The 21,329-nt window shown below is 44.5% G+C and overlaps 1 protein-coding gene and 1 long non-coding RNA gene across 3 annotated transcripts; one reads left to right on the plus strand and one right to left on the minus strand.

Moving 5' to 3' along the window:
* Positions 1-125: 125 nt before the first annotated feature.
* On the minus strand, positions 126-1,461 carry LOC133467144 (uncharacterized). Its single transcript, XR_009785150.1, has 2 exons — positions 1,333-1,461; positions 126-645 (listed from the first exon to the last, which is right to left on the minus strand). It is a non-coding gene; the product is annotated as an uncharacterized LOC133467144 (long non-coding RNA).
* LOC133467143 (lysine-specific demethylase 6B-like) lies at positions 1,067-20,896 on the plus strand. Of its 2 annotated transcripts, none has more exons than XM_061751654.1 (21): positions 1,067-1,217; positions 6,069-6,105; positions 6,801-6,924; positions 7,779-7,841; positions 8,335-8,554; positions 8,669-8,914; positions 9,490-9,639; positions 9,711-9,989; positions 10,366-12,503; positions 12,586-12,712; positions 13,109-13,214; positions 13,714-13,919; positions 14,387-14,547; positions 14,638-14,706; positions 14,786-14,934; positions 15,879-15,993; positions 16,066-16,253; positions 16,392-16,533; positions 16,963-17,089; positions 17,182-17,352; positions 18,334-20,896. In XM_061751654.1, the coding sequence occupies exons 3-21, from the start codon at positions 6,806-6,808 to the stop codon at positions 18,355-18,357; spliced, it is 4,800 nt and encodes a 1,599-aa protein (XP_061607638.1). In that variant the 5' UTR covers positions 1,067-1,217; positions 6,069-6,105; positions 6,801-6,805; the 3' UTR covers positions 18,358-20,896. The 2 variants fall into 2 exon arrangements, with proteins under 2 accessions (XP_061607638.1, XP_061607640.1); XM_061751656.1 differs by lacking the exon at positions 1,067-1,217 and adding an exon at positions 1,713-2,737.
* The last annotated feature ends 433 nt before the right edge of the window (positions 20,897-21,329 follow it).

Genomic DNA, 21,329 nt, shown 5'->3' on the forward strand with positions numbered 1-21,329 from the left:
CTGGCCACTACTGTACAAATACTTTCTCCGCACATGTAGTATGGACGATCATAGTGAACTTTTTTTTTAGGAAGCATTGATTGCAGCGGCGTTTGGTTTTGTAAAATCAAGAAAAAACGCGAGTGTAATCTTCAATATTTTTTATAACAATTAAATATGGATTATTAGGTGGCATGTTGACTCCCTTGCCGCCTGTGTACACGTTTTTTTGTTTTGTTTCGTCGGGTATGCAGGGCCGAGGCGCACATCAACCCAGCAGGGGGCAACATACAACATATTTCGGCATGAGAAGCGATCCGCGTTAGTTCTGCACCAAACATTGCTGATTGGTCCAAATAATCACATGACTTCTCGTTATACCCAATCGGGATTGAGCGGATCCAGGCTGTTGCTATGGCACGTCAGAGACAGCTGCTAGCTGGTTAGCTTCTCTCTCAGCATTTCAGCATTTTTTTTTTTTTTCCTCCTCACCAAGCACTGTGGACTCAAGGTGGATGAAATGAGAATGGGGGCGACGGGTGGTCGCTTTCCACATAATCCACGGCGGCTAAGAACCTCCCCCTGCCCCCTCCTCCCGGTGGTTGTTCTGTCATGTGGGCTCAGGAAGCACTCGCAGCCGGGAGAAAATGGCCGGACCCATGAATACTACATGAACACACGAGAACGAAAACGAGTCGTGAATTCATATTAAATGTCACACTCCCTCCAAAGTCTTTAGTATGTGCTGTGTCCCCATCTCACCCGCTTTGGAACGATACTGACAAATAACAATTAATTTTGATTCCATTTGTGTTCTGACGAAAAAGTCTGCTACGCTAGCTAGCTGTAGCCGTATAATGAAGCTATATAACGCAACATACATAAATGTGGCATAGGACATATCAATTTCTCTGTACTGGCTGTGGTCCAGCTATCACACACACACGTCGAAATTAAAGGGCCCCTCCAAGCCCCTCCCCCGCACTACTATAGCTCACACATGCTCTCCTCTGATTGGGTCATATCTTGTGATTGGCAGCTTGTTGGCCCGCCCTCTTCGGGTTGCTCGGTGAGCCCTAGCATCGGAGTGTCGGACGAGTGGAAACAGGAAGAGGACGAGAAGGGGGGGGGGGGAGAAAAGAGAACGGTGGAGAGGATCGGGTGAGAAAAGGTGGTGAGGAGTGAAAGGGGCGAAGAAAGGGGTGTGTGTGGACCGAAAGACGGGAGACAAATAAGAGGTAAAAGTCGACTGCACACCGATAACTTCATCGTGTTGGGTTTTGCCTCTGCCTCGGTAGACACAGTTGACATGGTGCGTCGTAGTCCGCACAAGTGTGTTGCATTTGTGTTTACCTTCTCGATCGGTGTCTGTCGCTATCCTGGGAGATGCCGCAGAGTGCTGCACATTCAACACACACGTGCAGAATTTCAAGAACGCTGGGTGTGAATTTGTCACATGGTGATGGTGGGTGGGTGGGTGGTCGGGGCTTAACTACCGCAGCGTTGAACTGTTCAACTTAAAGTGTTACGTCTATATGTTTCGTGTGGGGGGTGGGGGATGGTGGGGCAGTGCAGTGCAGTGCAGTCGTACAAATCCACATGGTAAACGAGTGCAATATCTATTTATCGCCTTCTTTCATGGCACCTGATGCCTCGTCGCGTGCCAACTCTGATGCACATGCGCGTGCATCCGTGCTGTAACCGGTGTCATTGTCTGCTACACGACATACAGTATGGCACGCTTGGCTAAAGACACCCCTCCTTCTCGCTCTTGACCTTGCCTTGGTACATTCCAGAACCCCTCAGAGAGACGTGCTTTATGGAGCATACACCGGGAGAGGCTGCCATTATAGAAGGGGATACAGCAGAGGCAGGGAAGCAAGCCTGATGGTTATTTGTAGGGATGGCATTGCTATTCGGCTCCTACTGTACATTCTCCCTCTGGGCTGCCATGTTGTTTGTGCGTGAGATCTGGGGCAGGCTGTCTGTCTCGTCCATGTCAGTGCCGACTGTTGCAGCTTCTCGCCTTGTCTCCATCTGTTCTCGTGGCGTTAGCAAGCCTGGAAGTCACTGGAGACGGTCCTAAGTCTGGCGCAGCCCATCCTTCCTTTTACGGTATTGGATCACAGTTAGGCTCCCTGCGTGCGCACACATGCACGGTCTCGGCGAGAGATGCACGGAGGCAGTGTTTCACCGCAACAAGCGAGCAGTGTCAGATTTGTGAGAGGCTCGCAGGAATTGTTCCATCAGGGAGGGATGAACAAAGACAATTCAAATAGATCAGCGGACAGTCTTTCAGCCGACTGCGTCGTTCTCCATCGTTACCCAGCTCTCTTGTCAAAATCACACGTTCTGCCCTCCTAACTTTAGGCCTTACTGGCAACTCTAGGCTAAATTATCATTGGTTGCCAGGGATACAAGGACACATTGTGCAGGAGAAAAGGGAGGGCGAGGAATCGAGATAAAGGGGAAGAGTAAGGAGCAGTGTTTGCAGCTATCCCGACAGAAAAGGAGGCTTCCTTAATCTAGTTATAATTCTAGTCGAGGAAATGAGGCAGAGTCATGTGGCGGAAAAAGACGAGAGGATGATTATCCACCTGTCAAAGACGACGACCACCCCGTCCCACTCTTCTGCCTTTATCTCATGTTTTCGTTGAAGACGGTCACAAATTTAACAGCGCGGATCATTGGGGACGCGTTTGCTGCCGAAGAAACACACCACGCTGAATTTGACACAATAAACCAGCAGCTGACAATGGTATTTCCTCACTCTTGTCCGCCGCGTGTGTCTTTGCCAGATAGTGGAGGGGCCGGCATTTCTATTTAGAGGCAGCTGAATTTGGACTGACTGACTGACTGACTGAGAGTCCATCCCCTCTTTCGGGCTCTTCTTTCACTCGGAGGTGAACGTGCTCAATGTGACGTTTCCACATGGCTTAACAATTGTAGTCTTATGTTCTTGCATTTTGTAGTTTAACATTACTTTAGTTGTACTTTACAATAATCTTGTAATCACTGCCCCGCCCCTTACTGAGAGGAATTTCTATTTTGATTGCATTATTTAGTTGCTGTAACAACCGGGTAGTATGCCAACAAACACTTTGCAAGTATGATGTAATGCCTTGACGAAAACATTAAACCAATACAGCGGTGGTGGCGAAACGTAAAACAAAGCGAACTACACTTTGTGTATTTAAAACAGCCAAACAACTGGAAAGAAAGCCCCCGCTATCTTAATGCATCCATGTTGCAGCGTGTTAATCCTTTAATTAACGGATTGAACACAAATGGATGGATGATGGATGAGGGCTGTTTCAGTAGACAGACAGTATGACAGCACTACTACTACCACCGGTCATACACTCTTCGTCCTTTGCGTAGAATGACGACGACTACTACGGTTTGATTACATGATTGATCGAAGCCGAACTTGCTAAAATGTTGTGTTCTTGTGGCTGCTGTCTTCGGACAAAAGTTAAATACGTATGATTTCATTTATACAATTACCATACATGTTAACACAAATGAAGCCTAAACATGGAATGTCGTAATCTTTGGTGGCCCTCTTCGCCATTCACCTGAACCGGGAGCAAGACCCGTTTTGCCCAGTGTGGAAGTAGGTTGTGCATATTACCGGACTGACGCGTCCTTCCATCCATTCTCGGTACTGCTTATCTTCACTAGGGTTGCAGCTGTGCGGGTGTTGTTCTCCTTAAACAGTTTGTTGTTGTTTTTATGGGGAAGGTGGAACGGATTAGGGGCATTTCCATTCATTTAAATGGGAAAAGATGATTTGAACTAGAAATGTATGGTGGTCACAGACTTCATTCAACTCTGTGATCTCAAGCCACAACCGTATAGAGATAACACAATACTGAGTTTTGATTCCAAGTGCAGTACTTTTTAAGAACAAAGGATGTTCTTAAATAGGCCGTCAATAATGCGTATCAAAGTGATGTAGAGTCAGCTGTTAGGCAAATAAAGGTTTCAGCCGCAACATGATTGGATTTATGGCTGTTCAGCTGGAGTGACAGAGAAATGACCAGGTTGGCTTTGTGACGTCACAAACGAAAGGCGGCTTTGACGACAAACTAGTCCAAATAGCTTGGAAACGGCATTGTAGTCTGCCCAGATTTACAAATTTGATATTGTGAGCAATGCAATCTTCCATACTTGTTAATATCTTTTTCTACTGAGTATACTACACTTATTTCCTAACATAAGCCCTCTTTGCACGTGACATCATTTGGGCCTCAGAGCTCCATTCCAGATGTATGGAGTTAACCCTGCACAGATGGGTTTAATATTGGTCGCGCACACAAAGCTGTTGCGTTGAGTCAAACTGGAGCTGACGGTCAACTCCCCCTGCATCTCTGCAACAAGAGTGTGCATTCCACTGTGCAGTAGTGGGGCTCCAAAACAGATGGAGGGTATCTGTGTAATGCGTATTCCTCAAAGCCTTTCATGTTGAAAGAGTTGTGAGATGTTTTTTAGCTGGAAAACAAGCAAACAAAGGTTGTCCTGAATTAAGGCCAGACGTCTTTTAAACGCCACTAACTACACTGTAGGATAACGCACTTCCTAAATTGATATTTGTAAACACATAAAGAATATGAAGGTCCTAAAATGACAACAAACGTGTTGTGTGTTAATAATAACGATTCAACTATTTGCTCGCATGTTAACACTGGCCTGATACTAAATTATACTTGGTGGCAAACAAGCAAGTTCAAGCAAGGTCAAAGTCATAAACAGTTCATTTACAGGAAGCTTATGTTCTTTAAATGAGAAAGAGGATTAGAGTGACTGTAAGCGAGCATGTTTGCTCAGCACGTTGCGGCAAGCAGTCGTATAGAAAGTACACACTGAATGTTGTGGCGTCATAATTACAAGCGCATGGTAATATATTGCTGAATTATGAATGCCTGTTGTGCCCTCTTTCTTCTCCAAGAATACATCTAAATGAAATGGTCTTTACATGGCCTAAAGCCAAAGCAGTAAAAGATGTCTGGCTTTCAGTTGCTGTAGCAACCGGGTAGAAATTGACTCTTGAGCGGCTTCCTCACTTACCTCATCCGGCACGCACAGGGAGCTTTTTAAAGCATGGCTGCGCAATACTATAAGCACACCATACGCAAATGTGGATGGAAAAACCTTAACCGCTGCAGGAATTGTTGCGCAGCAGCTTGGTATGAAAGCATATATTGTATGCAAACAACCGCAGCTGTCCAATCTTTTTTTAAGTTGCCAGGAACAATGAGTACAACAAGGATGGCTTAGAGATGCTGGTAGACAATACTGATTCTTGGCAACAGTTCTATTTAATTACGGAGGAAAAAACAACAACATGAAGACAAAAGTGAAGTCTTACGCCAAGGCATTCATGCATGCAATATGTCACCTGCAAAATCACAAAGGGTGCTTTGTTTTGGATCGTCTCACCGAGCTCTAGAATTTCTACTCGATCCAAACTGGGAAATTGTTCCCACATATGCATGAAAGAAATGTCATTCGGAGATATTCTGAGATCTTAGTTGAAACATTTCTAATGGGACTTGCCATGTTCAATTCGAAAGTGCTGCAAAAGCTCTCTGGATCTGGATCTGGATGGGGTGTACATAAAACATGGTTCAAATTCAATACAAGATTTGTAGGTATTCTTTTTTGTATGGTTTGCCAATTACGGATTGATGTGTCCAAAACCGAAGACAGGAATCGGTACACAAACAAAATGCTGATTCAAACCTCCTCGGCCGAGGGAATACATGACTTGTCAAACCGAGTTGCTGAGTTCACTGGCGCACTATTTGAATGAAAGCAAGTCTGGATTCTCTGATCTGGTAGCTTTGAGATCTTCTCACTCAGCGGATGAGTTGGTCTTGTGGGGTCCAACTCAACACAACAGCTGTTGCACATTTTCCGCTTTGTTTGGAAAGTGAAGTTCTTCACCATTTATGCCATGTGTTTGATTGTTGGATGACTGCTGACTGCGACGGCATGCAAATGAAAAATGTGCAACCCTGGAAATGAAAAATATCAAATAAAATCAAATGCAGATACGCAATGACTCGTGTGTCTTGTCTTTTCAGGTGTGAAGTGGAGGGCCTCCTGAACACAGACAGACTGGTAATCCACAGAGTATTTGCTTCCTGTGTGCCAATGCTACTATATTGGGATGTTCTCATTACATTACGACATACAGTATGTTCTATATAAATGTCGATGTACATTTGCAAAGAAGAGCTGTACCAAAAATTGTTGCCTCTAAAAAGAAAGATGTCTGCTGACTGCTGTCAGAGGGCTATAAATTTAACAATGTTGTGTTGCTGCTGCTGCTGCTGTTGTTTTTTTTCTCAATTTATTCTGGTTGCATTTTATAATGGTATAGCAACTGCACTGCATCATAGTAGAGAACAATATGAGAAAGTCCAAATGTTTTTCAGAATTATTGTATTTGATCTCAATGGATTGTTGAAGTGTGTATTTCCAGCAAGAGCTTCTGACGCTGTATTTAGGTTCCAGGGCGATCTATGATCTGAGTGTATGTTGCGACTTACTTGCTGTTGCCACTGGATTTTACTGACGTGAATAGAAGATTCACAAATCAAGATGTTAACAAAATAAACCTTCATGCCATGTTTCCTCGTTATCTCTGGGTTCTTTTTACATTGATAACATTTCTAACAATACTGCTACAGAAGGTTTAACAAAAAAAGACATGACAGTGGGTCATCTCAGTGATGCCCTTTCTGAATTTGATCGCGTATCACACAAATCAGGATGACTTTGTATCTTAACGAGAAACAACATGTCGGTTGCAGGCTGCATGTATCACCCGGCAGAGCTGTACTCTGGCCGTAAAACATGGCACACCTACCCAGATGGAGGACCAAACAGAGGACAATGGGCCCCGCTAAACAGTCGGCCTTGGAGCCAAACGCAAAGGTCAGCAACAGCACGACGATACACACAGACATTGAATCATTAAACATACATTTAAATCTCAATCTTTAAGGAATAGTTCATTTGCAGATCCCCAGAGAGTTAACATATGATTGAGTTCATCCGGATTTACCACCCCTGTTTGTATTTTTGTATATATATATATATATATATATGCAAATGCACTAACAATGCTTTTGACACAATTTTGCTCCCATGCCAGAGGCAATGGCTAGTCAACAAATCCTCCCCAGCTGGTGTAGCGCCAGCCTCGGTGTTGATTGAAGAGTGGCAGCGACACGGGCTGATTAACTGTGATGAGCACATTCAAGGAAAAGCACTAAGCTGCAGCTGGCCTTGGGCTGCTTAAACAATAAGTGAAATAACCCACGGCATCTCCTCTCGCCACTGACAGAAGACTCAACAGTACATCACGAGAGAACTGAATTGTATCTTACTGTAAAGCAATCAGACATTATTTATTCCCTCTGTTTATAGTCTTAACAAAATGATACTAACAGCTTCATTTTCAGGAGAACCAGCAAATGCATAGGAAGTACAAGATGAGACGCTAACCTTTACTGTATATTGTGAAAGGTCAATGATTCCATTCATGATGTGATTGCGGGGTTGCTTTTGTGATGGACTCTTGAAATAATCTTTCAAAATAAAGAGTATGTATACTCTACATGGGAGAATGGAAGCAGCTGATGTCTGACTAGCAGTCTTTATACCTGATCTAAAACATTAGCTGGAAGGGACTTGTGGGTTTTTATGACATAATGGTTATTTGTATGTCATCCGTTTCACGTGGCATTATCACCTGAAGACTTAACAGTTGTCTGTTGCCACTACAGATGCAACGGAGGACGCGTTCCATCCGATCATCCCATTTCCCCGTCAAGTCCTCCATATCACAGGTGAAGAATAAAAGTACAGTGAGTTAAACACTCACCTTGCATCTTCCATGTGAAATGATGACTGTACACATTGGCGGATTTGGACAGTCAACTCATAATCAAAGTCTAAATCATTGAAGTCTTGCCCAAAGTAGGCATAATAAAAGCTAATGCAAACATTGTTGAAAGCAAGATTTTTTTTTTTTTTTAAATTAAAAAGCATAAAAAGTATTCAACTCGATTATTTTGGTTACCTGATTGAGCTACAGAAGCTGATCAAGTATTCAAAACTCTCCAGAAGCATTTTTATCAAATGGCTTCTCTGAAGTTCTGCAGGCGTAACAAATGAAGTGTATGGCGAGTGTGTATTCTTAATGTGTAATAGGGGAATTTTGGATTATTTAAAGGCCCCTTTCAGCCATACCGTGTTTTTGTTGTTGTTGTTGCGATAATTACCTTCAATTCATCCTGCACCGTGATGTTTGTTGATCAGTTTTGTTGCCTGTTTGCCAAGGGGGGACCGAGCAGTCCACTATGCCCCAGACAAGGGTTCCTCTAAGGGGCACAGGCAGGCTCTGCATGGTTGGGATGGTAAAGAGCAGCCATTTGAGGCCCAGAACTGGCATCACAACTCTGTGCGCTCATTCCACAACCGAGCTGGCACCAACAATGGTTATCTAACAAGACCAGGACAACGCTACATAAACTGGGACAGCAATGTCAGCAACTCTTTGGTGAGGCCTTTTAGAAGGGGCTTGTGAATGAAAGTATCTTTTCAAAGAAGTAACTGCTGTTAGTCCACTTAACATTTTGATGAAAGACTGTGATGTTTGTCATCTTGGCTCTAGCATGGGAGTCCTCGCCTGCACCGTAACAACAGAGAGCTGCAGTCCCCCCCAGAGAGATGGGCTCCTTCAGACTTGCGCAGAACCTTCCCTTGTCGAATGATCAATGACAGAGCCGGGCCTTGGAAACGACCAGCCTCTCACCAGCGCCAAGCGCAGATGCACCAGCGTAGTCCACCCCCACAACACCCTTCATCAACAAGGGACGAGTGTCCAGCCAAGAGGAGCCGGGACTCGGGTCCTGATCAGGTATAGGGTATTTACTAATCACGAGCTTGGCAGTCTTTGCCCTTGAGCGACAATCCCAAAGGGCTCATGATGTGCAAGTGATCCTTGCAATTGAGAGTGAGAAGCAATTCATGTCGAAGCTTGGATTTGGCCTCATCTGAAGTAGAAACAATATGCCGTAGTACCACCCACTGGTCGTTTACCAAGCACTGTACTGGAATGTCAGAGGAAAAAAAGACTTTTATTTCATTGTGTACCTTTCTTTTAGGCTCCAAAGATTTTGTGAGAATTGACTTTCACATCTTAAGACCAGACTGTACCTGTGCCCCTTCAGCCCCCTTAAAGTCTCTCAAACGTGCCATTCTATTGTCGTCACAAGTCACAGAGCTCACTTCCCTTCTGCTGAGAAATCATAAGAAGGAATTAGCGCATGTGCCTGTGAGTAATTGAAATGCCATTTTTCTCTCTTTCGCTACGGCCCCTGGTTGTTGGAGACCCCGGTTAGATCACATCTTTGGGGATACACGTGGACTCTTACTGTCTGTCCTCCTGTTTCTGGCAAGGTTGCCTGAAAGATTGCATGTTCCTCTGTTTAGTCATCTCATCCTGGATCAAGGCATGTCGTCGCCCATCCCCCGCTCCCACTGCGCCACCACCGTTGCAACCAAGGTGACTGGAAGCCTCCTCACGACAGGACAGGTCCTAGCCACCCCTCCGACCACAGGACCTCAACAACACAGCAACAGGTATACTCGCTCGCTTGCTCGATGAGAAAGAAACTGTAGGTCATTTCTGATTCCATGTATTATTTATATAGGAGACCTCGAAATCACGTGCTGGAGGACATAGCTTTTGCAACAGCGACCCAACAGTCCAAAACCAGGGTTGCAGCGGCAGGGCTTCACATAACGGAAACGGTTATCGCAAAATGTCTTCACCGGCAGAACACACCCGTGTGCCTTACAGCCACCCAAATCCTCATTACCACCATCAGCGGCACGCTCACCACCCCAGAGCTGAACAGCACAAACCCCTGACGCGCCGCCTTGAGGAAGGGGACGAGGACTCAAGGAATCATCTCCACAAGCAAAGCACAGTACGAAACTCTTGATTTGAATTGGAAGAATATTGGTCAATGCTTGTTGGTACCATCCAGTGTGCATTTGTTTGGGCTTGTTAAGACATGTTTTGGGTGTCAATGTATTTTTTTCTTACCTCAACTAGAACAGAGATTTCAAACCAGACCTTCAAATCCAATGAGTAACCTCTGACCTTAACAATCTTGATGAATGGACAACAAAATCCCACAAATCCAATCTTTCAGAAAGTCTTCCCATATGAGTGGAAGTTGTTACAGCTGCAAAGGGGAAACCAGTTCTATAGTTTCAATTTTCACTCATAGATGTAAAGACCGAATTTCCAAATACTTAAGTCTATGTGTTAAACTGCTAATAGATATATTTACTCGACAGGAGATTCGGCGTAACGCAAGAGGCATTTCAAAAGATCCAGCCACCCTGTGGTCTTCTGCAGAAGATTCTCCCAACTATTCCTCCCTTCATTTGAAAGATTCTGCTCACAGTCCACGTGTTAGTCCTTCGTTACACAAAGCAGCCAACTGCAGCAGTCAACAATGTAGCCCCGGCCTCAGTAGGCAACCCAAAGTCCAGGGAAGCCCCGCTCGCAAAGAAAGGTTCTGCGCAACCTCGACCCCAGCCGGTCCAAAAGCCAACTTTTCAGATGTCCAATACAAGAAGACCTCGCAGCTTCTCTACTTGTCTCCCCGCGGCAGCTCCAGGATAAACAGGCCGGCAGAGGCGTCGCAAACTCGAAGAACAGCCGGATGCATAAAGAAAGATAAGCTGGTGAAAAGGGAAAGAAGCGACAATGTCGAAAAGGCAAACAAAAACGCCGAAGACAGAAAAAAACGGAAGAAAAAAGAGCAAAAATTAGTTGAGAAAAAAAAGAAAAGGGATAAGGCGGCAAGGAAAGAAATGAAAAGAACCCTGAAAGCTCAAAAGAGAGAGAAGGAATCTCACGGCTCCCCTCCGATTGCCAACTCCGCAGTAGAGGGGCATCTTTCCGTTGGTCGATCTTTCCCTCCCAAGGGTACTTCTCCACAGCCATTGCGCCCAAAAAAGCAAAGACACCGAGGCCCCACGACAAAAAGCCCAACCAGGAAGGACCTCCCCGCATTCACTTCTCGGTCAGAACAAGGACCAAAAGCAAAAGCTAAAGATAGCCTGCCTTCCCTTTTGTATGAAGCCTTAGAACCTCTCAGTGCAGGCCACGGCAAGGAGCGAGGAGGGCCTCTCCGTGCCCCGGATCTCCAGCCGGTGGGTGTGATGGGAAACAGCGACGTGGGCGACAACCTTGCCAACACTCCTCCTGTACTCAGCTGGCAGGGCTCACCGGTATCGGATGTGGGAGAGGATGAAGACGAGCTGGAAAAGGGAATGATAAGCAGACCCGTCCTCCAGCCCAGCCCCACTCACTGTTTTTCTCCTCTGCCCTTAGAAAGCGACAGTATTGATCATGTGCTTAAGGAGTCTGTTGAAAGTCAACTGGCAGATTTTTCGGAACCCTCTGATCCATCAAGTGCGACTAAACGTGTTCTTGAAGACGAGAAGAAGAAAGTAATTCCAGAAAGGTCCGGCTCTCTACGTCCGGAGCTTCACCATAAAGCAGGTCTGGATGATGTTTTCGAGAGCTTGGCCACTTTGCTCAGTGGTCAGAGGGCCGCATGTCGAGGGGGTCCGTTCGGGGGGTCTCCTGCTTTGACCGCTAATGGGGTTAAGTTTGCTTCCTCTCTTGCTCTGGGACCAGATATTAACTGTCGGCAGCGGCAAGATTGCGGCCACGAGTCACATCCTGCATCCTCCTCAGAAACTAATAATCAGCCTGCTTCCCGTTTAGAACAACGCGGTGAGACAGCTCAGTGGGAGCCGATCACAGACGAAATGGACGATATCAAAGACAGACAAGACAAGGATGAAGACATCCAAAACGAAAAAGAGGTCTCGCTTTTGGACCACTCACTCAGTGCCGAGCTGAGACTGACCACCACCCACACCGCCTCTTTGAGCCACCTCCTTGTCTCGAGCAAGGACGAGAGGCTAAAGAGTGAGGCCAGAGCTCACCGAGCCCGCCGCCTGAAAATGAAGATAAAGAAAGAGAAAAGCACTCTTCGCCCCAAATGTAAACACAGACATAACAATCGCAAACCCCCGCCCAGCAAAGCTATGCGGAAAGAGAGCGTGCAACGTGGAAAAGCCGAAGCAAACATCATAACAAAGAATAAAGAAGATGATGTCAGTGTGCTTGAAACTGCTGTTTCATCAGGAGCCGGCGGAACCTCTGATAATAAAACCTCAAGCGCATTATCAACTATCGGTGCATCCAAATTATGCACCGCTACACCAGCTTCTGTTGACCCGCTCAAGCTCAAAATGTTGTCCATGGGCTTCACCAAGGAGCTGAAGGTCCTCTTGGTGAAGATGAAGATCGATGGCACGCACGCGTTCAACATGGCAGAAGCGGAAGAGCAAAAAGTCCCGCTTTGCCAGCTCAGTATCCAAAACACAGCCGCTGAAGTGGTGAGCGCTTGCAGGTAAGTATCCCGAGGACAATTGTTGTTGATTTGATCTTGAGAAATATTGTAACACACTCTTTGTTTTCTGCTTTTAACACAGGGGGGCAAAGGTTAAGGACAAATTCATGGAGTCATACCTGCTTCCTTCGCTCTCTGTGAAACCCAACATTTCCATCCAGATTCCGATTCCCCGAGAAAAGCTCAACCCTCCCACGCCAAGCATCTATGTGAGTCCACAACACAAAAACAAATGACTAAACGTTGGGAGCTTCACAATAGTGTTCACATTCGACTGCAGCTGTCATGGAGGTCACGTGTGTGTGACTGATTTCGATTGTAGTTAGCACCGGTGTAAAACTCGTGCATTTGAATGAGGAAAAAGACTCAAAACGGAATCATTTGGTTAACTTCATAAGTTCCTCTGTCAATGTAATGCAACAACCATAATAAAACTCTCCGCAGCAGTGTCAGAGGATTGTTATCCTGGTAAAAGCAGAATTTGGGATTGTGATCTTGCGTTGGATCGATTTGTGTCGTGGGGCGTGAGTGAACTTGGCGTCACGACGCTGGCGTTCGAACCGCTCGATACAGCACATTTCGTTCGACATCTTTGTTGTTTGCAGTTGGAGAGCAGGAGGGATGCCTTCTCGCCGGTCCTGCTTCAGTTCTGCACCGATCCCAAAAATGCGGTGACCGTCATCAGAGGCCTTGCCGGTTCTCTCCGCCTCAGTGAGTTTGTGCGCCACACAAATGCTGAGGCTACTTACACAAGAATTGCTCTTTATTCTTTGTGAAACGGGATTCCCTCTGATGTCATTCATATGATCGGTCAAGACAAAGGGGCAAGGCTTTTGCGTATCCCATCTCAGGGGAGTTTGCCCGAACACAATATCAGATTCACAAAAACGTACATTCCAGCAGGCCAGTGCCAGGCTCAGTGACCATTTTATTGGATCTTACCAGATTAGACGTGTGTGTTGAAAACCTTTCGGCATGATGTAAATGTAAAGATCCACATTCTTAAAGCAGTATTCACTTTTACATGTGTAGTAATTGAGTGTATATTCTTCTTTTTGACACGGCCTTTTGGCGTGTCATGTCTGAAAATGTCACGCTCCCACAAAAGAACACCGGGTAGCAGCAGGTTTTCACTGGCCTCATCTCAAGCCAAATCAGATGGAGAATCTTTGGACAAATGTGTTGCTCTTTGTTTTGTGTTCTATGTGAGACCTTGGCTTGTTTTCCACCAAATCTCTGGTGGAGGCCAACGCAGAGCATGCGGTGGAGGTGAGGACGCAGGTCCAGCAGCCTGCCGATGAAAACTGGGATTCCCGCGGCTCGACGCAGACGTGGCCCTGCGAGAGCAGCCGCTCGCATACCACCGTTGCCAAATACGCTCAGTACCAGGCCTCCAGCTTCCAGGAGAGCCTGCAGGTAGACATTTGCTCATGTGCTCATTCAACGCGCCATGTTTAGTTTGCTATTCTTCTGTGTTGTTGTTGTTGTTGTTTTTTTGTGTGGAAGTTAATGCAAACTCAGCATTTAGTCTAAAGCATTACGGGGCCTTGAATAAGACCTTGAGTGAAATCTGAAGTATTCTTGCTCTGTCATCAAAGAGTAATAGAACAGCAGAAGTTCATTCCGTAAGAATTAAGCTTATTAGATTGCGCAGGTGTCAACTCACGTTAGGGTCAATCGATGTATCTTTTGGGGAAACTGCAAGAGCTGGTCTTATAGTCATCATCAGATGACGATTTCAAAAAAAAAAGAAAAAAGAAATATGAAAATAGTCATCTATGCCTTCCACCCCGCGGTTAACAAGTCGAGTGGAATGGAATGATGGACAGATTTTTTTTTCCGTTGGCCAACCTGCCAGCTCAGCTCATGTAGATGCTTTATAGGAGGAGAAGGAGAGTGAGAACGAAGACGAAGAAGAAGAAGAAGAGCAAGATGACTCTTCAACATCAGCCGGCGGTAAAGGCAGCCCACCGGCGACTGACATGAAAGCCACTTCTGCGCTCCCCTCGGGCAAAAACGCCACCGCCAACACACACACCGCCAGGTTAGCACAAAAAGACATCAGCTGCATTTATCAAGAAATTACATTTGGAGTTTTGTGATATTCAACTCGGACTTAACGGTTCCTTCCCAGCTCAGAACTGAAGTCTGTCGGAAAGATAATCAAATTCGGGACCAACATAGATCTCTCAGACCCCAAACGGTGAGTTTTTGGAAATTTTGGGCATTCAAATAACTTCAACGTGGAGTTTGTTTCACAACATCGGCCGTATTTCTCCAAGTTGGAAGCCTCAGCTGCAGGAGCTGCTCAAGCTGCCGGCGTTCATGCGAGTGGAGTCGATCAACAACATGCTCAGTCATGTCGGTCACACAATCCTGGGCATGAACACCGTCCAGCTGTACATGAAAGTTCCGGGCAGCCGGACACCAGGTCAGTGTGGCTTTGTTTCCTTTATTCTGTTCTGTGCAATGTCTGGGCCCCCCATCAGAAGCCATTTATGATTTCACATAAAAAAAAAAGACGGCATCTCTAGGTTAATCGGCAAGTAAGTATGTAGTGGACTCTAAATGCAATAGAATTTGGAGATTCTGTCATAACACTGGAAGTCAACAAATAAGGTGCGGTGTCACACCGACGTTACTGTTTCGAGCCCTGTGTCCAAAATACAGACCCGAACTGTTCTCACCACACAATGTTTTGCCATTGTTTATTGTATGACAAAAACACTGTGTCGAGTGTGTATATTCACTCGCGTGCAATTGTTACATTCCCAGTTTCTTTGTTGCCCCCAAAAAAAAAATGCATGTTAGATTTCACACGGTTGAGTACATTACGCTTCGCACCTGTAGGAGAAGACCTCTCGGTTGATTGCGTGAATGCTGAGAGACTCAAGCGTTTACACTCCTTTTGATTGCACAGTGTCCTTTTGTGCTTTCAACGGCACCTTGAAATAAGACGCATTATTATTATTACGATTTCTACACTGTGAAAGGTCCTGAACGGTGTGTCATTGCATCAGCATTTCATCACCAATTGATGAAAGGTTGCTTTTAAGGAGCCCAAACGCCGGACGCTGCCATAGCAATGGCAAATATCATAGCCCTAACAAACTAAGCATCCGGCGAAATTGCTCTGATGATGTCATTCCCCGTGCCACCCAAAGCCCCTTGCTGGCACAGATTTTTCATTTTTGTTGGGATTGCTAAAATGGAGGCTGCATGAAAGTCCCCCTAATTGATTCCTTGTTTGACATTTGAACTCGACAAAAGGATCTCTCAGCATGCACGTCCAGCTGAAAGAATGGAACTTTCTTAGTTTGAATGCTACTTTGAGCAATTGGGTTCCAAGTTTCTAATGCATTGTTTTGTCCTCAGGTCACCAAGAGAACAACAACTTCTGCTCGGTCAACATAAATATTGGACCGGGTGACTGTGAGTGGTTTGCTGTCCACGAGCACTACTGGCAGGCTATCAACACATTCTGCGAGAAGTGAGTGAGGGGGCTTGGTCTTGAACAACAGGAGAAAAGGAAGAGTTTTTCTAAATTCTTCTTCTGCCTCAGGCACGGAGTAGACTACCTCACAGGGTCCTGGTGGCCAGTTCTGGAAGACCTCTACAGCTCCAACATCCCTGTGTACCGTTTCATTCAGAGGCCGGGCGACTTGGTGTGGATCAATGCCGGGACGGTGCACTGGGTCCAAGCGGTGGGCTGGTGCAACAACATCGCCTGGAATGTGGGACCTTTAAACTGTGAGTCATTTCAATCCACCCTGACCGCAAATCCCACCGAAGCTGCTGGATAGTCGTCTTGTTTGTACGGATTTACAAACGATTGTTCCTTTTCCTTTTCTCTGAGCGTGACTCTGTTGTGGTTGTTGCGTCGGTTAGCGTACCAGTATCAACTCGCCCTGGAGCGATACGAGTGGAATGAGCTGAAGAAGGTTAAGTCAATAGTTCCCATGATCCACGTTTCCTGGAATGTGGCTCGCACCATCAAAATCACGGACCACGACACCTTCAAGATGATTAAGTAAGACGCTTGTTCTTGCTAATCTTTTCGTTGTTATCATTCTCCTGCAAGACTGTCCCTTTTTTTTTTTTTTTGGAACGAATTGATTTGTACTGTATGATTTTTGCCACTCTACCTGAGAGCTACAAGCCGCAGTGGTAGACTTAGGGTACGGCTAGTCACACCGGAGTCTGTTGCCTGATTCCTATTTAGTAATCATTTCACGAATTTAACGGAAATTGATTTTCTCCCCCCAAAAATGAGTATGTATACTTATTGTACTTTGGTTATTAGCACGTTGCTCGCTGTTATCTTTCCTAATGGATTGACTTAGAAACTTTTTACTTAGATGCCACACTGGAGTTAGCCGTTCCAAACCGTACCGAGATGAGCTATGCCGAAGTATACCGCGCGGCGGAAATGTAGTTTGAACGGTCCACTCTCTGCCAGACACTGCCTGCTGCAGTCCATCAAGCATATCCAGATTTTGAGGGAACAACTGACGGCTTCTGGAAAGAAAATCTGCTATCAGAGTCGTTTGAAAGAGGAGCCGGCTTACTACTGCAATGAGTGTGACGTGAGCTTCCCAACTCGACGTTTTTCTGAACATTGTTCGCTGTGTAGTTGCGTGCGTGCGTGCGTGTAATCTCCCGTTTCATGTTTGTGTAGGTGGAGGTGTTCAACATGCTGTTCGTGACCAGTGAACACAGCACTAAGAAGACATACGTGGTGCACTGCGAGGACTGCGCCCGAGCCAAGAGCGCGTCGTTGACAGGAGTGGTGGTGCTGGAGCAGTACCGAACGGAGGAGTTGATGAAAACTTATGACAGCTTCACACTGGTCAGTCTCATCTCCATTCGTGTTCCAGCCAGCCATTTTCTGTACCGCTTGTTCATGAAGGTTGAGACTGCTTCATATTGCAATCTTTTCTGCATAACACGGATGTAATTAGTCCGTGAGCATGAAATTGCTGTGAGTCCATCGCACCAGCAGGGGGGGCTGTTTTATGAGGGAAAAGTAGCTGCGCTGCACATTTTGCCATCTGGATGTGTGACCAAGAGTGAGCTTGGCATGTTTTAAGAGTGCATTTTCGAATTTAAGCAACTCTCTACGGCTCAGGGGGTCTTCGGCTTATTGTACCGACATACGAGGTTACGAACCGCGCAAAAGGAATGCGTATGCTCAGCGGCGCGCAAGAAGGCACTCGCAGTTACCGCCATACCTGCTGTTTTTTTTTTTTTTAAATCTGAATTTCCTCATATTCATGACCTAAAAGTATTTTTCTTTCAAATACTCTATCTACTACTGAACTACCACATTTGCGTAGGTAAGGGGTAGATGGCGCATGCTCTGACAAATGCTGCTGTAGTAGCCAGACTCTGACATACTGAAATACATTTTACATCTCACAAGCCTTTTTATTTCAACTTCACGCAATCTCCTTTTTGTTTTTTGTTGTTGTTGTTGTCACATCAAATTAAGATGGGACAGGGTGTTTGCTTGATGTTCCTATTTTGACTTCTTGTGCTTCCCCATATATATTTACGGGACCAAAAAGAGCTCTGTCAAATATGGTTCTTTCTACATTTATGATGCGTTGACCCTCACCTGCACTGCATCAAACTTGTCTGATTTCCATATCATCCTTACTTTATTTTGTCTTCTTACTTGATTACATTATTATTCTTATTTTCCATTATTAGGCCTGTCACCATGGGCCTTCTGCCCTTTGTGCCTTTGAGCAACAAACCGAAACCCTTGTTCACTGTGTTTGACATTGGTGTAATATGTCGCGCTGCTTTTGTTCTTCTTTCCCTTCAGGCTCCATCACCCTTATCAAAATGAGGATGTCGGCGTTTGCGTCTTTCAGCCATAACCAAAACTAATGGCAGCACAAATGTTGCCTTTCCAGGCAATCTGTTCCTGCAAGCACGTTGTGAATCAGCCAATCGACGTTTACGCTGTTGTTTACATCACACAAGAAGGTATAGAGGTACAGCCAATCCAAGTACAGCTCACTGTCTTCCCCGTACCAGCTGCTGATTGGACTTGTGCGTTGAAATAGAATGACTAGAATGGTAATTGTCATGGATGGGAAAAAAAAAGGTGAGCACTGCTAGCACTGAAAATCAGGTTATATACATTCAACGGACTCTGCTGTGATTCAAAAGCGTCAAGTAGCCAATTTTATGTATCAATTCAGGTACTTTTATGCAAATTCCGTTTTTTTTACACCAATCTAGTTATTCTATATGTCCATGAATTTGCTGTGATTCTATTGTACCAGCAGGGGAAACCGCTTCACGCAGTAGCTGATTGTCACATTTGCGTCATATCGATATTGATCCCAGTTTGTGTTGATCTTCAGGTAAACTTTGACATGTTACTTACTCAATGCCTGTAAACTTTCTGAGGTGCTATATTCCAATCTTGTTTATTACTGTCAGATCAGTTCAAAAAGTTCCACCAGCCTGGAAGTACACCACATTGGCCTTGTGAACTGATTTATGAGGAGTTGTAATTAGAGTGTAAAACTATGCGAATTTGCTTTGATTTCACTTGGAAAAAAAAGATTTCTCTAAAATACGGGTTTGTTAGAGAACTAATATGGCTGTGTTCTTAGTTGGGGATCAAATAGTCGATAGAGTCTATTGATATACCTGAAAGCAAATGTGGTGCGGATTTTCTATTTGATTTGTTTGGTACGGGAACAGAATCCCAATTTTATACCTCTTTGTGTTGCTTGCTTCTTGTTTTTTTTTATTATTATTTGACACGAACATAAATAACTGTACATTGTGAATGACTTTATGGGGTAAAAAGTGGAGTGCATCGATGAAATACAGGGGGAATCACCAATTTGGTTGGTTTGTTTTTTTGAACAAAAAGGCCCTCCAAGAGAGTACATGCGTACATATCCCCTCATTCTAAATGTCACTGGATATGTAATGAACATGAAGGTAAACATGTTTACCTTGAGTACATTCTCTCACCATCAATTCTGTGTCATTGCAACTTTTCTACTCCGCAGTTGACAATTTGAGATCCTTTTTGATGTGCTGTATCTCGGCCCATTTAACCTGGTCACAATTTGAAAACGGAACCCAACTCAACGTTCTAAGTTCTCAGTAACAAATTTCAACAGATTTTGCTGTTAGTGGAAAGTCTCAAACTCGGAACATCCCAGACTTTGGCAGCTCTTGTCAAAGGTCATCTTGCAACTTTTATTAGTTTTCATATTTTGGGCTCCTTTGAAAGGACTACAAAATGTTTTGTGTTCTAAAGTAAACCACTTATTTTAATTACTAAAGGGTGTATAAATCCGTGTAAGAATTTGGGGAAAGGCCTATTGTGTAACATTCCAATTGAAATGATTTGTCCCCTGCTATTATTCCTCTCTGCACACCATATCATGTACATAATATATCTGTTTTCTAGTTGACTTGACTTCTATAGTTCTCTTTGGAATCTAATTTGTAAATGGTCACATTTGTCATTTGTCATCCTCAGTCGCTTGGTTGTTTTTTTTTTGTTGTAGTTGTTGTTGTTGTTGTTGGGGGAGGATATAATACTGAACTATCCTAATTCACTCTACTTTTATTACTGCACTGGGAATTTCTTCCCACTTTTATACCTCTTTTGTTTTAGGATGATTGCAGAGAAAATTGTACATTGTGACATTATTTATACTGTACATGCCACATGCTTTTCTGAAATATTTATTGTATATGGAATGGTACTCATTCATGGGGCTACAAGGTATTTTGAAGCTGTAGTATGGGGTTGTTGTGGATGGGGGAAGTGCAATGAGGGGTCAGTGTAATCCCCTTGGTGCTAGACCCCCCCCCCCCCCCCCCCCTTTGCTTCTGTGCCCCCTTCACGTCACAACACGATGATGGGAAGCAGTGATACAACTCAAGCCAACCTGCTGGTGCTTAGAAACATTTCAACACAGTTTACTGTAACTAAAATCAAATCTTTGTACTGTATTTAACTCAAATACTAATTATTATTATTATTTTTTTTACCTTTTCAATTGTGTGAACTTCTTATGTGGCTATATTGGTGACTTTATAAGCATTAGTAGCTGTAGTTGTAACCCTTGACACATTGTGCAGAGACTTCGGGATGTGACTTTTAAAGGCCAAGGTTTTGTTTTTTGTTTTTTGTTTTGTGTGCGTGTGTGTGTCTTGTCCTCATTCTGGGTTGTTATTTGACAGATGTAATGTTTTTGTTTTGTTTTCTCTCTCTTGATTTCTGCTGCACTTACAGTTTCAAATAGAATATGTAGAAGAAAACCTGAGCCGGACCTGTCTTAAATCCCTCTGTGATATTTCTGTGACATATTGTATTGTTCAAGAAAATAAAATGTTTTGATAAATTATTCCAAAAGGAGTTATATTTTCTTTCTCAGGAATATGGAGCAATACAGTACGATATACCGAACACAAATATGAACAACATTTATTGTATGCACACGATAGGCCCGTTTCTCTCAATTTTGGTTGACAAATCTGTCTAAATTTAGGTTAGCCTGTGGTATAGTGGTCTGCCTTTCAGTTCTGAGGTTCAGGGTTCGAATCTCAGCTCCAGTCTTCCTGTGTGAGTTAATGGATGGCTGGATAATAATAAGAATAATAAGAAGAAGAAGAATGCATTTTTCCAGTGCAGGATAATAGTCACCCCACACACGTAATTGATAAACGTATGGCGTTTTCCCCAGTATGAGATCATACACAGTCACCGCACACGTACGCTCGCTCGCTGCCGGTCAGTCATCTATTGTTAAGTTCACTTTTTTTCTATTTTTAACATTT

Source organism: Phyllopteryx taeniolatus, chromosome 17 (assembly GCF_024500385.1).
Source record: "Phyllopteryx taeniolatus isolate TA_2022b chromosome 17, UOR_Ptae_1.2, whole genome shotgun sequence".
Classification (NCBI taxonomy): domain Eukaryota; kingdom Metazoa; phylum Chordata; class Actinopteri; order Syngnathiformes; family Syngnathidae; genus Phyllopteryx; species Phyllopteryx taeniolatus.